General features: G+C 32.9%; 2 protein-coding genes across 3 annotated transcripts; one reads left to right on the forward strand and one right to left on the reverse strand.

The window, feature by feature from the left end:
* Positions 1-1,070: 1,070 nt before the first annotated feature.
* On the reverse strand, positions 1,071-3,176 carry LOC104800857 (transcription factor TCP10). 2 transcript variants are annotated; one of them, XM_010523813.2, is made up of 3 exons: positions 3,034-3,176; positions 1,476-2,835; positions 1,071-1,377 (listed from the first exon to the last, which is right to left on the reverse strand). In XM_010523813.2, the coding sequence occupies exon 2, from the start codon at positions 2,504-2,506 to the stop codon at positions 1,487-1,489; it is 1,020 nt and encodes a 339-aa protein (XP_010522115.1). In that variant the 5' UTR covers positions 2,507-2,835; positions 3,034-3,176; the 3' UTR covers positions 1,071-1,377; positions 1,476-1,486. The 2 variants fall into 2 exon arrangements, with proteins under 2 accessions (XP_010522115.1, XP_010522114.1); XM_010523812.2 differs by having other exon boundaries at positions 1,476-3,176.
* Positions 3,177-9,783: 6,607 nt separating this feature from the next.
* Positions 9,784-10,287, forward strand: LOC104800858 (CLAVATA3/ESR (CLE)-related protein 4). The gene has a single exon (XM_010523814.1). It carries the CDS (start codon positions 9,832-9,834, stop codon positions 10,066-10,068), a length of 237 nt encoding a protein of 78 aa, XP_010522116.1. The 5' UTR covers positions 9,784-9,831; the 3' UTR covers positions 10,069-10,287.
* The last annotated feature ends 6,526 nt before the right edge of the window (positions 10,288-16,813 follow it).

Below are 16,813 nucleotides of genomic sequence, written 5' to 3' on the forward strand. Positions count from 1 at the left end.
TAGACGAAAGCTTGGCAAGCAGTTACATGGCGTTTCATGCCGCATGAATGATTGATTTTTTTTTTTATATGCAAAAAAAAAAACATTTCTTGGCTCGATAGAGTGCTCGGACGAAATTCGATTATATTTAGTTAGGCGAATTTCGGAAAATGATAAATTCTTTTAAATGGGGCAGTCCAAGAACCACGTCGGTCTAGTTGATTTGTGCTCTCATAATCATTTTTCGTCAAATGCTTATTAAATATATGAACAATAGTCACGTACCGAAAAGTCCCACGTTTCTATCTATTAAACCATGTATATTAATTTTAAGAGTATAATGCATACATATAAGCATTACACATATAGATATGTGTATATATATGGCATGCATGTGGTATTTGTTCTTCTCTAATTTAGTTATAATCGATACATGTGTACATATATATATATATGTGGATGGCACCCAGATGTGTGTGTGCATTATCTATCTATCAATTATAAATCTTGTGAGATATCGATGATTATCATCATGTGACCATACGTCAAGCTATTTTATATATAACTCGTTTTCATTTAGTGAGCTACGGTTCTCAAGTACGAATTCACCAAACTATGCAAAGGCTATAAATAAATTTTTTTAAAAAAAGACTATGAATATATACATATATATATATATATATGATTATCTTACGTTTTTTATTATATATGGAGAGACAAAAAAAAAATCAAAACCCTTGGTGGTATATATATACATGCATGTAGCAATTAAGAACATTGAATATGGTGACAAGGGCATTACAATAAAAATCCCCCAACTTGTAATAATTACGACTCTCTGTTAAAGAGATCCAACTTTAATCACCGAGTCTGAACAAATAAGGTGTTTGTTGTCATAAATAAATTATTCAAATTCAAGCGGTTTTCTTACAGGGAAGATATGAAGTTTTGAGCTTTGTCCAAAACCCAGATACCTAGACCGACCAAAACCATGAATTTAATTTGTAACCAAAACAATGGAAAAAAAATTAAAATAAAATAAATCATTCTTTTTATTAAATTAAATAATAAAAAAGGGTTTTTAGAGGGCATCAACACAAGGCAACACACATAATAAGACACCATTAACACAGCAAACTCATGTTTAAGCAACAAACGTAAGCCAAAGCCCCTAAACACAAGAGCATGATCATTGTGATGAATACCAAAAACAAACAGCCGAAAATTTAAATTATATATATATATATATATAGATGTGAACTTACGTATATAGAATAGATAAGAAGAAAAACTATCAGAAGATATCTCTATATGAATCTTCTCGTGCTCTCCTCCTCTGGATCCCGATATCGATCATACGCTTCACCGTATTCATCAAGTTCCTCAAATCTTGACAATCTTGAAAAAAAAAGTATATGTTTGAATGTATAAACTTGTGTGCTAAGAATCTGGCAGTGGGAATATAAGGAAAGATCATAAATTTAGGTTAAAGTTACCTGTTTTTGGATCAGGGATGCGAGTTATGAGGAGGAGATGAAGAAGAGGCCGAAGGACGGTGAGGTCCAAGTCCTTCGCCTTCTTCGCCATGGATCCTATTGTGAACACTGAGCCCTTGCATGATCCCATGTGAACCAAACTGTGAAGCGAACACAGAAGATTGATTCTGTTGATGGTGGTGATGATGATGATCCGTATGATGATCCCATGACCGAAACGGTTGAAGGAAACTGGACTGAAGGGTACCCCTTTGATGAGACAACAATGGCGGTCCTTGACCGAGGAAGAGTGTCTGTTGGTGATTAAGCAGTGTCGGAACCGAGGGTTGATGCGATGATGAACTCACCAAGAAACCCCTTTGCTCGGGAGTCAATTCGCTGTTCCATCCGGACATTCTTTGGAAATTGTTGGCCTCGAACGTGGCGAAAAGGGTTTGATCCGTGGACGAACCGGCTTGACCAGAGTCTCCATGGAAGCTAGGGTGAAGTGATAACCCTAAATCTTGGTTCAGATTCGCGGTTCTTGAGATTATATCGTGTGGGTAGTTCTGAAAATTGATGCTGGAGTTGGTACTACTCGTCGGGAAGAACGTTTTCATGGCGTCCTCGGGATCAAGATTCGCCAAAGGGGCAACCAAAGAAGACGAGAACTGCACGGTCTGGTGATGGTGATCATCATCATCATCTTTAGCATCGACCATTTGGAAATTAGGGTCGGACGATTCTGCGGCTTTCCCACCTTGAACGTCGCGCAAGGCCAACTCCTGCGACTCGTTGAGCTTGTCAATGGCGGATTTGGCTTTCTTGATGAGCCAGTCCACGGCTTTGCTAGGGCGATCGTAACCTAACCGGTCTTGAACATCGTAGAACTGTATGGCGGTGTGGGCCGACAGCCTCACGCGCCGGTCGCGTGGGCCCTTGGACGTGAAGACCTTGCTGTGACGGTCCTTCCGTCCGGTGGCTCGGACAATGTGACCGCCTTCCACCTGCACTATCTCCCCTCCCCCCGAACCAGAACTCTTCAGACCCATTTCGCCTCTCAAAACGCCATTCTTGATGATGATGTTGTTGTTATCACCTTGGAGATCCAGATTCTTGAGAAAACGCGTGCCGTTTTTTCGCTGCAGGCCTCTCCAAGTGCTTGCCGTTTTTCTCGATCTCTTCTCTTCTTGCTCTCTCTCTCTCCCCCTAACCTCTCGTTTCTTTTTTTTTTTTTTGTAACTTAGCGCTTTAACATCTGTAACTGGACACACCTACCTGAAAGCTGGTACAAATTTCAGCAGCTCCTAATGATACAGATCCCAAAAAGATCTGCCATGGCAGTGAACAGATCCCATGACCCAAGAAACACCATCAAATCCTACAAACGAACAAAAAGGAAGGCAAAATTTAAAACAAATGAAAAAAAAAACAAGAAAAAAAAGGGGGCAAACGTGGGCTTTGATTCGGTTTGATTTCCTCCTTTTGTTTTCTAGGGTTTTTCCCCAAGATTCAGACAGAAACGAAGAAACCCATAGAACTGATATCGTTCAGTATAGAAGCAAAGAAAGAAACACACCCTTTATGGAAATACGTTTGCTCTATGTGTATTTATGGTCTTTAGGTATTATTAAAGGCCGGGAATAAGAGAGCAGAGAAGAGAAATTATGAAGAGAGAGAGAGAGAGAGAGAGAGAGAGAGAGAGAGAGAGATAGAGAGAGAGAGAGAGAGAGAGAGAGAGAGAGAGAGAGAGTGGGGTGGTGCTGCTAAAAGGATAGCAGAAGTTTAGGTCAGATTGGGAAGCGAACACTAAATAACCCTTGTGCTCCTTATTTGTAATATGATATAATCATTCTCGTTCCATGGTATAATTGATAATACGACTTCACAGTTGTTGTCATAATGTATCTTTCTCCCTAGAGAAAACAGTGCTTGAATTGCATAATACAAATACATATATATATATATATATACAGATACATATATGCATATGTCATATGACATGCATGCATGGATAATGGGTTGAACCTTGGTAAAATTAACCAGATTTACTTTTACCCAAATCAAGGGTTATAAACCAAAAGTAAACATTGTGTCTGAAATACAAATGTAGAAAATAATTAAGTTTGTTCAAAGTGGTGATGAAGTTGTTCGACCCACTTGTAGCTATACATAATACAAAGACAAAACATAATATATATATATATATATGTTATATCATTCATGTGGGTAAACATGATTAAGGCTCAGGCTCAATGTACAATGATATTCGAGGAGGGGAAGGTTATGATTAAGGTCATTGTCTGCGAAAACCACTTCCTTGTAATTACGACTCTGCCACTCGCGACTTTTCTCTTTAATAGACCTTGATAATGAATCATACACACATTTGCTTTTCCTCTTTTTTTTTTTTTTGGTTCTTTCCCTTTGTAGTTCTCCTCGGTCCACCAAATCGTATTGACAAAAAAAAAAAAAACTTACGTCTCATTCTTTTTTATTATTCCCACAACCATACGTTAATATTTGAGTCCAAATATTTGAATATTGGATTTGACAAAAAACTATTGATTTTTCGGGTTGTAATTCCGATTTTCCACGAATTATAATCAAGATTTTATATGTAAATTATCGTTAAACATATTGGAAATTAAATTTGCGACCCTAGTATGGTGTTTCCAAAATAGTACGATATATACATATATATATATATATATATGTATATTTGTACGTTGATGTTTGCTCCTAACTAATGATGTGCCCACGGCCTTCGATCGGTATCTCCGATACGTTTGCCTAAAATAAAAATACCATTTCGGTCTATCATTTCATCTCATTCTTTTTACGAGTTGTGTTTAAAAGGCTGTCGGTTACAAGCACGTAAAATCAGTACTCCCCTTTCCACGAGACAATATCATTCCGATATCAAAATCCAGATTAACCTTTAACACTTAATATAATACTATATATATATATATATATATGAGTAATGTATATGTATGTATGTATGTATGATAGATGGCAATTTTTTTTTTTATTTTGGAAGAAAAAAAGAAAAGTACGAATGCCGTCAACTTGAAGGCTCCCGAAAGTATGAAAAATATGTCAGAGGTTAGATTAAAGTCTTTTACAAAAAGCACAATGCGCATGCAATGCTTCGGACAAAAAGATTCCACGTGAAAACTTAGAAATCGTGAAAGTGAAGTTCCTCTCCCCCCAATCACATGCAGATTCTTACTTGTGGATTTTTTCCCTCATCCTAAAACAGAATATTAATTGTATAGTCTTAACCATTGATGGTTTAAATAAAAATATATATTTAAATGTATAGTCTCTATCTAGGATAAAAAAAAATCCAATGTAATATAGTATAGTATAGTATAATATAATATAATATAATATAAGGCATAATTGAGAAATATACGATCGGTTTAGGTGCGGTTGGGTTGCCTTATAACTTGATTTAGTACAAAGAAAAAACCATGTTTTAGGAATTAAAAAAAATCTCTATACCAAACCAAACCGACCTAAACCGGCCTTATACTCTGAGTAATATTTACGTGTACTCATTGTCAATGTACCTAAATACAAGAACGAGTTGAATCTGTTAACTCGCGTGTCAACTCGTTCCACAAATTAAGGAGCTGTTGCAACTTGCTTACTCACATATAAGAGAAACAGAAACGTAGCATTATCTGTCTCATTTATCTCAATTATATTCTCTCTATATATATATGAGAAACTATAAAAATATATTAAAATTCCAATAATTAAAATCTTTTTCTTTTACAAAAAAAAAACAAATTTAGTAGGGAAGTTACTATTTTCCCTGACTGGGAGAGTGGGCCGTATCGGTATAGGAGCAGTTCTAAAACACTTATATATACATATATATATATGTACATGCATACATATAACTAAGAAAAATTGTAGATCAATGGATTCCTCTGCACTTCTCTAACAATGAGAAAACATTTGTTCTAAGATCCGAGAGTTGAAACTGTCAGTGGCAGGACAAAGAAATAGTCATTAAATGTGAATTGATATATATATATATATATACATACACACGTATAGAAAATAAAAATATGGATTTTAGGGTTCACAAAAGAAGTTACATTTTATAAAAACTGCGTGAAAAATGCAAAGTGTGGGGCTAAAGCATAATACTATGTCTCAGTCCTCGAAGGGGACGGTGGCAGAGTTGGCCCCCCTCCTCCTCCATCTTGCTTTTATAATATATTTCCGTTTATCTATTTTTAAATTTTTCTAACAAAATTATTGAATTTGGGTCACTCTATATCCAGCTCTAACTTATCGTACGTAACATGTGATCAGATTTTTCGGAGCACGTTTGATCAAGTTCTCGTTATATCTTCGTTAAATTTGCAAACGAGAAACTATAAAATCATATATGTAGTTACATACGTTATTATTAGATCATATACTAGTAATCTAATTATTGAAAAAATTTATGAAATGAAAGGCGAGGTTATCAACATATATGCAAGTATCCAAAAGATTGATACTTGCATATCACAAAATAGAAAAGGAGGAAATTTATTTAATTTTTGTCCCTAGTCTCTGCGATATTAACTTCCTTTTTTAAATTGTCTTGCATAGCTGATTATTTGAATCAAACGAAAAAGAATCTAAATAGCTGAAATCGAAAAATAATTAGTAACTGATTAAACATAATATTGGTGTATAATCAACGTACCTGATATATACATATATATATATATATATATAGAGAGAGAGAGAGAGAGAGAGAGGGGGGGATGAAAGCAACCAATCAGAGATCTCGTGATCCAAGATGATGATTTTAATGTCATTTTCTGATATTTTTCTTTTTCTGTCTCTACTCGCTTTTGCTTTTATTTTCTCTGTAAATTGCGCAGAAGACGGGAATATAGGATGAGCATATGCCTATACCCATTCATACACATACACATACATATACACACACACATACATATATACGTAAATATGTAAACCCTAGAAATCAATACGAAGAAACCCGATTTCAACTATTTTCTGATTTTGCATGTTGAGTTGCCAAATTCGTAAGCTTGTGGGTTTTAACCCTGCCTAGAGAGAGAGAGGAAGAGAGAGAAGTGGGGGCTTTAGGGCAAATAAAAACTAATAAACTAATTAAAATAAATGATAAAATAAAGTCTATAATAACGTATCAAAACGATCATTATTACAATAAGTAAGAAACGAGTTGGTCGTAACTTAAACAAAGTCGATAATAATAATAATAATAATAATAATAATAATAATAATAATAATAATAATAATAATAATAATAATAATAATAAATTAATAATAATGAAAGTGGCGTGGATATAACGTATCAATCAATCGACCCACTTGTAGCAATAACAAAATTGACATGGCCAACTCCCAGAACCCTTGTTTGTGTTTTATTTTGTAATATATACTCCCATACACTTGCGAACAACCCACCTCACTCCAATCCCTCTCTTTGTCTCTTTTCTCTTTCAGTGGAGTCTGAGGAATACCCACGTCATGTGTGTGTGTATATATATATATATATATATATGCGCTTTGTTTTTCAGATATTTATATGTAAAAATACAAATTTTACGAAAATATGTATTATAATAAGTTAATAACACACTCACGATTCTTTTCATTGATCGATATATGTGGGTGTTCTTCAAAATATTGAGTCACTGACACAGTATGAATTAATTGCCTTCAATAAAATCTAAAAATAGATAATAAACAAAAGCAAGCTTTAAATATGATGTATCTATTTCACCGAGTTTTTTCAAACTATAAATTTTGGATGTTTAACATTACATATATATATATATATATATATTAAGGACTCTCGTGACAAGAAAAGGTGGAATCTTGGACCACTTGGACGATGGCCCAAAATTGGATTGGGCCCATAAATGTAGGCCCATATATGTCAGCCTCACTTTTTGTTGGGCTTTATATCTCTCCATTGATGAAACGATGATTTATTATCATTATTCAAAGGCTTGGGAATTCACTCTATAAAAATGCAATGTTTAAAGGGATTACAACACTTATACCTAGCTAATACAACATTGCCTTAAAAAAAAATATTTCTATTATTTTCTTTGTGAGATTTGATATAGCCTAAAACCTATAGATGATGTTTATGAATAATTTCACTATAAATATTTGAAAAAATAGAGCAATTAGTATTAATTTCAATTTGTTGAAATACATAATGGTTGCTTATGTCACATAATCACATTAAATTATTAATCCATATGAAATACCAAACAAAATAAAGCCCCCCCCAAAAGCTTACATATTCTACATAGTCAGTGTATGTACATCCTGTGATTCTTGAATAGAGGAACAAAAACCACACGGAGAATGCACTTTGGAGACCAGAGGATCGTGAGGACTATATATATATAATATCTACGATCCCCAGTTTGGGATATTGGCTGTGGCTTCGTTCACCATCTTCACAAGTGTTACCTGAAAGATTATATTTTTAAAAACTCTTATAATCCTTGCATGGGAAATAAAATGCACAGCAGAAATTTGAGAAAACAAAATTCATTGGATGGGTCATCAGAAGTGGTGAATCCATCAAGTATACGTTTCCATAAGCATCAAGTATGAACACGAAGATTCGATATGTGCGGATTAAGAAGGATTCTTAGTGCAAGGCAACATGTGTTCATGGGATTAGATTCTCACATATATAAACAGAAAAAAAAAAAAAAAAAAACCCCCCCCCCCCCAAAAAAAAAAAAAAAAGTGGAGTAAAGTCAATGCCAATACAATAAGTAGGATATATATATATATATATATATATATAGTGCTTATTAGGGTAAACGCACTAACCACAAATAGAAAAATTCCCTGTTTATATTTGGATAAAAAGTCTAAAGTATATTATAATACATTCGACGAGATATGATTCTTTCCTTCTGGGTGCGCCCGCTTTCGACCTTCCCTTGTTTATTATTATTATTATTAGGAAACATAGTCTAAAAAAATTACAAACTTTAAAAAAAAGTTTCATATAAAAATATGAATTTTTTAACTTCTAAATAAAATCATAAAATTTATTAATCTTGTCATATTCCCATAAAATTAATAAATTTATGATTTTATATGGAAGTTAAAAAATTTGTAAAATTAGTAAATAAGTGACAATATGTTAACATTTACGTACAAAGTTTATGATTTTATATTAAAATCACAAAGTTCGTGATTTTATATGAAACTTTTTAGAAAGATCGTGATTTATTAATTAGGTTATTATCTATTATTATTGTTGTGTAAAGAAAATTAAATGTTTCTCTGATATACTATTTTTCATCTGCATGAATTGAGATATCATGCATCCTTTATTGAAGCTTGTGTATTTATAATTTTTTTTAAAAAAGATATAAAACGAAAACCCTCACCAATATCCACTTTGTGGAATATAGACGTCGATCGTATGTTGTAAAGTTGTTATAGTTTGGATCTTCATCCTAAAATAATATTTTAGAACGCGTGATGATGACATATTATCTATAGTTCTCCACTCACTCAAAAGTTGACTTGGTATTATATATATATATACATATATATTTATAATATTTCTATGCGATCTTTCCAATATTCTTCTTTCCGACAAGGTTGATAAAATAAGGTTGCTTACAACTCTCCAAAAATAAAATCGTTCGTGCTGTCGTTTGAATATATATATATATATATATATATATATATATATATATACACACACGCAGGTCCTTTTTGCTCTCAAAAAAGCCATGGTCCTTTTTTTTTTTTTCAAAGTGGAAATATTCGATTGGATGGTCCGATTCATCTTCTCGATACTGAGAGTTATAATATAAAGACGAGAAAGGAGTACTAAAACAAAGAGCAGTTCACGTAGATATATACATACGTATATTGTAATTTGGAAATTGTACTGAATTAGCATAATTTTGGAGAGTTAATATATATTAATACTTTCTTTTTTTAATTTCATTCGGGCTTCCTTATTGTATAAAATAATTGACGTCGCATACATATATATATGTGATATACATGTTAACGAATGCAAAAGATTAGGGCAATGTTTTAAGGTTGGGGATGACAGAGTAGATCTGACTAGATTTCAACTTATAAAAAAAAAACATGAAAACGAAAATATTTTATTTTTTAAAAACCTCCATAAATCTCGTTATTCATTTGAAGGTATATAGACAGGTCAACAGTCATTAACGGATTGCTTAACTATATATATATATGTGTGACGCCTCTCCATGATCATCATCTTATGTATCTTAGAACTCCAAAGACCGATCAGAAGTAGAATTAGCAAAGATTATATATCGTTGTCATACTAATTATTCGAAAAATGGCAAGTTTCAAGATCTGGGTTTGCCTTACCTTGCTTCTACTCCGATTCTCGGTGCACCAATGCCGCCGTTTGCTCGTGGAAGATTGTCATTCGGGTTCGGCCCGTTTGAGAAGGGAACTTATTGAAAGATCGGTAAAGCTGGAGGCTATTTCCAAAGGCGAAGAAAACGTTCTACCCGATAACTTCGACTTGAAGAGGCTTAGCCCCGGTGGACCGGACCCGAGGCATCACTGAAAATATATATACGCCAAATATAAAAAAACTCATGCGTGGCTTTAAATGGTCAGATTGAGACTTCAACAGTTTGTATACAGAAATTTGGTAAGAGATGGCTGGCTTTCCACATGGAAGTTTTTTTTTTTTACTTGGGTGTAATTCTATGGTTTTACCATCGTTCTAACATGTACCGTGCTTTATTGCTTCGTGTTATTGTAACACACATGCTGTTCTTGGTGCACATGAAATGGCAACTAAAATCTCGTGAAGTAATTAATCTATGCACGGTATTCTTGTAATATGCGAGTTTTATGGATATATTGTTTTATTGTCTAATAACTAAAAAGCAATTTCATTATTATACCTCGAAATCTTTAATTAGTCATTTGCTTATGAAATACTGAACGAGTGCATAAATTTAGAAGGGGAGATCTTGATTAACAACTTTGAAAGTTAATCGTTATATTGTTGTTAAAGAATATAAAAGGGATCAGAAATATTAGTGGGAAATAAAAATACTAACCGACTATATATTACAGAGACCCACTAATATATATATATATATATATTATATGTAATAATCCAGACAAAATTCGTACCTAGTTAAAGAGTGGAAGCTCGAACGTTATGTTTAACTCAACGGACACGCACGCATGCATTGACAACGATGTTGTCTTTCTTTTTTTCTTTTTTATTACAAAATATACATTATTATTTTACAGAAAAATATTATTACTTTAACAAAATTGTTATTATTTCCCCTGGTTTTTTATAGTCTTTAACTACGACATTGATAAATATTATTAGGTCATCCCAATAAGTCGGCGGAATCGGGAGGAGAAATACAGAAAGGCTACAAAAGGCATAATACAAAAAAGATTATTAATGCTCCGCAACTCGAATGGCACGTTGCATTATCATATTTCGCATATAACATTCTGTAATGCTTCGGACCAAGAAGATTCTAGAACTAATAATGGTGGATGTGATGAGTTCAATATATAGAAAAAGTAGGGGTAAGTAAAAAAAGGTTCAACGATTATAATCGAATCGAATTAATTAATCAAAACATAATAAGATTTACAAATATTTAATTAAAAAACAAATCTAATTATAAATTTGTTATATATATATATATAGAGAACTTCCAAAGGAAACCATGATGAGTCATGAATTGTGTCGACGTCCGAACGTGGAGGAACCACTCCATGCCCCATGCATATCCGAGTTTTTTTTATTTAATTTATTTAAAATGTATTGATTCATTTTCTTTTTATAGTTTTTCCATTCGACTTCTCAATTGGGAAAGGGCATTCGCATGGACTTTTACGATCCTTTGGAAGATATAGTCGGGTTATTGGCCCGATGAACTTCTGGATTATCCAAAAAAAAAAAAAAGATTGTCGAAGGTAATGCGATGATATCCATTGAGATTTGATAGTGTTTGTAACCGATGAATCTTAGATTATTTTATAATAATGCATGCCTTATGCCGAATTTGAAATAAAATATAAAAGCGACAAAACTTTGTTTGATAACTTTTTGTCCACGGAGGTACCTTTTTTTTTCTGTATTATATATGTATAGAGTGGTCCTTGTTTTTCTCCATATGATATCTCCCGAAGTAATCCGAATTCCATTATTCCAATCCAATACGATATAAAAATTATTGGAATTGATTTTTTTTTAAACTAAATTAGTTGGATATAAAGATAATCGAATAATAAAAACGGAAGAAAAAAAAGAAGAAAACCCTAATGGTCTACTATTTTTTTATATAAAAAATAAAATTTAAATTGATATATATATATAGGAGAAACCCTATACTTGAAGGTAAATAGAGTTAATTACCAACATTTTCCCTGACATTAAGTCATAGATATTTAACAAAAAAAAAGACCCGAATCCGTTTGTGTTGATTAAATTTCAATTATATATGAGATTAATGATACAATGTAATGGAGATTTAACAAAACCAACCCACGAGAAGTCATCTAACATATTTTTGCAATAAATACAAGTGGATCCGGTGCACTATACATAAACATATATAAACTATAGATTAATTTATCAAGTGTTCCTATATATATATATATACACCTCTACCCATCTTGAATTTGTAACTAGTAGAATCTTTCTCACATCCTAATTAGATTGGTGAAACCGGTTATATGGCTCTAAAAATGACGTCGTCGTTTTGGGTGGTAATTCTTCTCTTTATCGTTTTTATGACGAGCTGTCCCGATGCTGGAATCGTGGGGACAAAGGAGACGGCGAGGAATCGAAATCGTGTTCTTTTGGACAAGATTGGATACGAAGAACCGAAGCTCCGATACATGAGGAGACTTGGGAAATCTCCTGCTAGGGTTTCGCCTGGAGGGCCAGATCCCGACCACCATTTTCTCCAACCCTCTGGCATCATCAACAACGATGTTCCTTGACTGAAAATCTTCTCTTCTTTGGTCTATTTTTCATGTTTATTTTATTTACGTAAGAGTATGCGACCGGTTTAGATCGGTTTCGCTTGGTTTAGTGTGTGTGTGAGTTGTATCTTGTATAAATAAATATGTTCTGCATTAATTTGAATAAACACACACAGGAGAAAATTTGCTGAAATTTATTTTTTGAATATATCAAAATCAATATAGAGTCTGGTTTAATTCAATAAGTCATTGCCCTTTTCCAATAAATAATATTTTTTTGTTAAACGGTAAACTTGTATATATATATATATATACACGCTGCCCAGTACAGAGAGTTGAGAATTACATCATGAAATAATCACGAGCAATCAAAGTTTGCAAACCAAATCATGAGGAGTGAGGAGACATTCGCGCAAGGATGAGAGTTTTCTTCTAGTGAACTGAAAAATCTCCTTCCGAATGATGTGCATGTTAAAATGTGAAAACGAATATGTGATGGAAGGAAATATTGATTTTAAGATATGATTAACCATAATAATGGACATAATATTATATCAAATATTGTGTATCGATCTTATTTATTTCTATTTACTTTTTATTTTATCTCAGAATTTTTCTATAAATATGTGAGTCATTTTTATTGTAATTCAACAATAAGAAGATATGTAGCAATAAAAGTAATTATGTTTCTTTTTATTTGTCTTATTATATTTCCGTATTTTATTTTTTTACATGGTATCAGAGTAGCGTTGCGATCTGGATACCGAACGATGTGTATGTGCGTTCCTCTCGAACCATATCATGTAGACTGTAGTCTGAGATAACAACATCATTATAAATTTGAGAAATCTGTCAGAATTAAAATAAATAAATTAACTGTTATGTGATGAACTTAATCTGTTTGTTCCTTGCTTCGAGTAATAATATGATGGTGGTGCAAGCGAATTTCATATTTTTACTAAGTTGTATATCGTTTAAACGAAAATCACAGCTCGTAAACCAAGTTTTTGAATTACTGTGATTTGGTTAGAGCAAAACCATGCAAAGTGCTAATTCTTTTTTTTTTATAACTTTTATTATAATTATTGATTAATATTACGATGGAGTATAAAAAAATACTGGAAGAATATTTATTCTAAAATACCAATTTAGAATTATGGATGTACAAGTAATTTCCGTGGATCTCATATAAAAAAAAAAGATTTCCCCAATTATTTAAATAGATGTTTGAAAAAATATGTTATCAAATAAAGGAAATTTAAAAACAAAAAACAATGATTCCACTTAATTATCACTACCGCATCGATCACCTTTACCATACGTCGACCTCGTACACACACACACACACATCTATATACACATATATACGAAATATGTTTAGATATTCGAGAAATGTAATGATAAGTTGACAGCGATGACGAAATGGTTGACTAAACTGGATAATAATAAGTCCAATGGATCACACTAATCGTGGGTGTGCATCGAAAATCCAGAATCCTCCTCGGATTACACAAGCTAGATCATGTCTTGTCATTGTCGCACAAATTATGGTTGCATTTGAATGGACCCAAGTGCTTCCATGACATCTCACGGTTCCAACGGAAACAATTTGGTGATATAATATATATATACATATGAAGTTGAAATAATTATTACTACAACGCCTAAAATTAGGTGTGGTTGTACGGATAAGGATAAGAAGTAGAGCAAAACTCCTTTTCAATCCCGATTCGAATTTTCATTTGAGGAGAAGTTTAAAATTCTTTAGGAGATGTAATTAGGTCCAAGTTGGGTTCGGATTAAAAAAAGAAACTATTACTACAACCTGAAATGAAATAGAATGGTCGTGGGATGGGGTCCATCAAGAGAATAAGAAGAAAAAACGTGGGTGGCCACTAGGGTTTGCCGTTATAACTTTCTTCATATGGATCACATTTGAACATGAAATTCACTAACTATATATTATTATTATTATTATTATAAAAACGTTAGTTTCTATTCCTTCTTACGTGGAGCCAAAAGCCCATCCAATTGAAAAAAGAAAGAAAGAGAGAGATAGTTGACCGCCGCTATTGCACGATGTAACGTATCTTCTTAATTTAATACACTAATGCTATGATCATTGTTATATTCAGGTACTTATATAATTGGTTAGAGAATTAAATCGTTCAAACCTAGTTCTTAGATGCCTTCTAGGCTTTTGTATTTATCCATTTTGCATGGATTACAATACGACACATTTGTCGGCGATTTAACTAAGGAGACCGGCATTTTTTCTCGCGTGATAATGTATTATCAGTTTATTACTACACTATACTATATATATATATATTATACATATACATTAATATATATATATATATACACGCACACGCACTCACACGCGTACACACACACACACACATATATATATACATAGTAAAGTCCATCACTTGTATATATTACATAGCAAATCCTATATACCGTTTTTAAAATTTGTTAATGAATATTTTTTATGTTGTTAATAGTGCCTGAATATTTGCAATATGATAATTATGGTAATATACAGGACCAGTGCATCCCATAGTGTATGAATGATATAACCGATCTGTGTTTTGTGTGCGTGCCTCTCTCTCTCTCTCTCTCTCTCTCTCTCTCTCTGTACGTGTGTGCGCGCGCGCGCGTGAGAGAGAGAGAGAGATCCCCTATAGTTGTGTTTGTGTTTTATCATTTATGCATGAATACAAGTATATATATAACCTAAAGTCTGAATCGGATTTGTCTTTCTGTGGATCCCATCACGCTGTCTCCACTGACCCAAAAACCCTAATTCTTCATTAAATGTTTGTGTTTAAATCTATATAAATAGCAAACCCGAGTTCTATCATTAAAACCATTGTTACTATCATTAGCTCTTTATTCATCATTCCTCCCATGATTATGGCAAATCTTGTCCCTAAACAAGCCTTAATGATGATCTTAATCGTCTTTTCAACCCACTTATCCACGACAAATGCTCGAGTTCTCCGAGGAGATCACGTCCGAGCCACGAGAGAAATCGATAGTCGGATTCTTCTGCATGGACTAGGATTCGATCTCTCGGCCAATTTCAAAGGTTACGTCGGAAGAGTGTTGATAGAATCCGACAGGGTTTCTCCGGGAGGTCCCGACCCTCGACACCATTGATGTCGACTTTGTTATAACATCTCTCTCTCTCTCTCTTTTTTTTATAAAGTAAGTCAATGTACTTTTGTAGTTTTGTTGTCCAAGACCACATAGTACATCAAACCTTTTATTTTTCTTGCATGTCCAATGATTAATTAACGTTAAATTAGAAATGTATTTCCAATGTCATATCCATATCTACTATCTTATAATGTTGACGTGAAATATCTTATAGGGTTGTATAAGATGGGCATGGCCTTACTAAATCTTTGGACGATTGAACATATATACTGAATTCTCTATGCGGGAAATATATATAAATTCATTGTAAAGAGATGCACATGGAATGTGACACACACACATATAAGTATATATATATATATATATATTAGTATGGGGAGGGGCATTCACCTGGACTTCCCCGGTTTTCTGGAAGATGTAGTCGGACCAAAGGTTCGGTGAACTTTCAGATTATAAAAAAAAAAATATATATATATATATTAATGGATAAAGGCATGTCTTGACGGTTTAGTAAAAAGATATTATTATTTTGTTTATATACGTGGTGCAATTATGGCGCATTGACTGCAGCTCGTGGTATTATATTAAACGATAGAAAGCGCAACAGTTTATATAAAATGGGCCTGAAAGTTAGGCCCATAAGATAGCTTCTTTTATTTTGACCCATTATAAAATGGGCCATATTAAATGGGTCTACAAGCCCATGATGAAAAGGTATGTGTGTATCAGATCCATCTGTGTACGAGAATTTGAATTTAATACATGTTAATGTCATATATTTGTTACAAAAAAAATTGGTAGCTTGCCATCTTATTATGACAAGTAAATTTTTTTTTATATGTACGATATATATCACCATTAAAATTACAGTAAAAATAAAAGAATTAATGATATATATAGATAATATTCGTATAGAATTGTATTGGGTGCTAATATATCACCATATTAACATTTTGCTCTTTCACTTACCTTTTTTTGATTTTCAATATTATATATATATATTATATTTACAACAAAACACAAAGAAAAAGATAATGAAAATTGTAGGAAGAAATCCAAACAATATTATTAATTTTCCGTTAAAACGGTAATAAATCCATGAACCACCCATTGCATTGAATTGCGCGGGAAGCTTTTCTTTTTATATTAAATAACAGCATGAAAAAATCGGAAAT

The sequence above is a fragment of the Tarenaya hassleriana genome, unplaced genomic scaffold (assembly GCF_000463585.1).
Source record: "Tarenaya hassleriana unplaced genomic scaffold, ASM46358v1 Cleome7, whole genome shotgun sequence".
Classification (NCBI taxonomy): Eukaryota; Viridiplantae; Streptophyta; class Magnoliopsida; order Brassicales; family Cleomaceae; genus Tarenaya; species Tarenaya hassleriana.

Coding starts and splice junctions, on each gene's coding strand:
- LOC104800857 (XM_010523813.2), bottom strand. CDS start 2,506: ATGGGTCTGAAGAGTTCTGGTTCGGGGGGAGGGGAGATAGTGCAGGTG.
- LOC104800858 (XM_010523814.1), top strand. CDS start 9,832: ATGGCAAGTTTCAAGATCTGGGTTTGCCTTACCTTGCTTCTACTCCGA.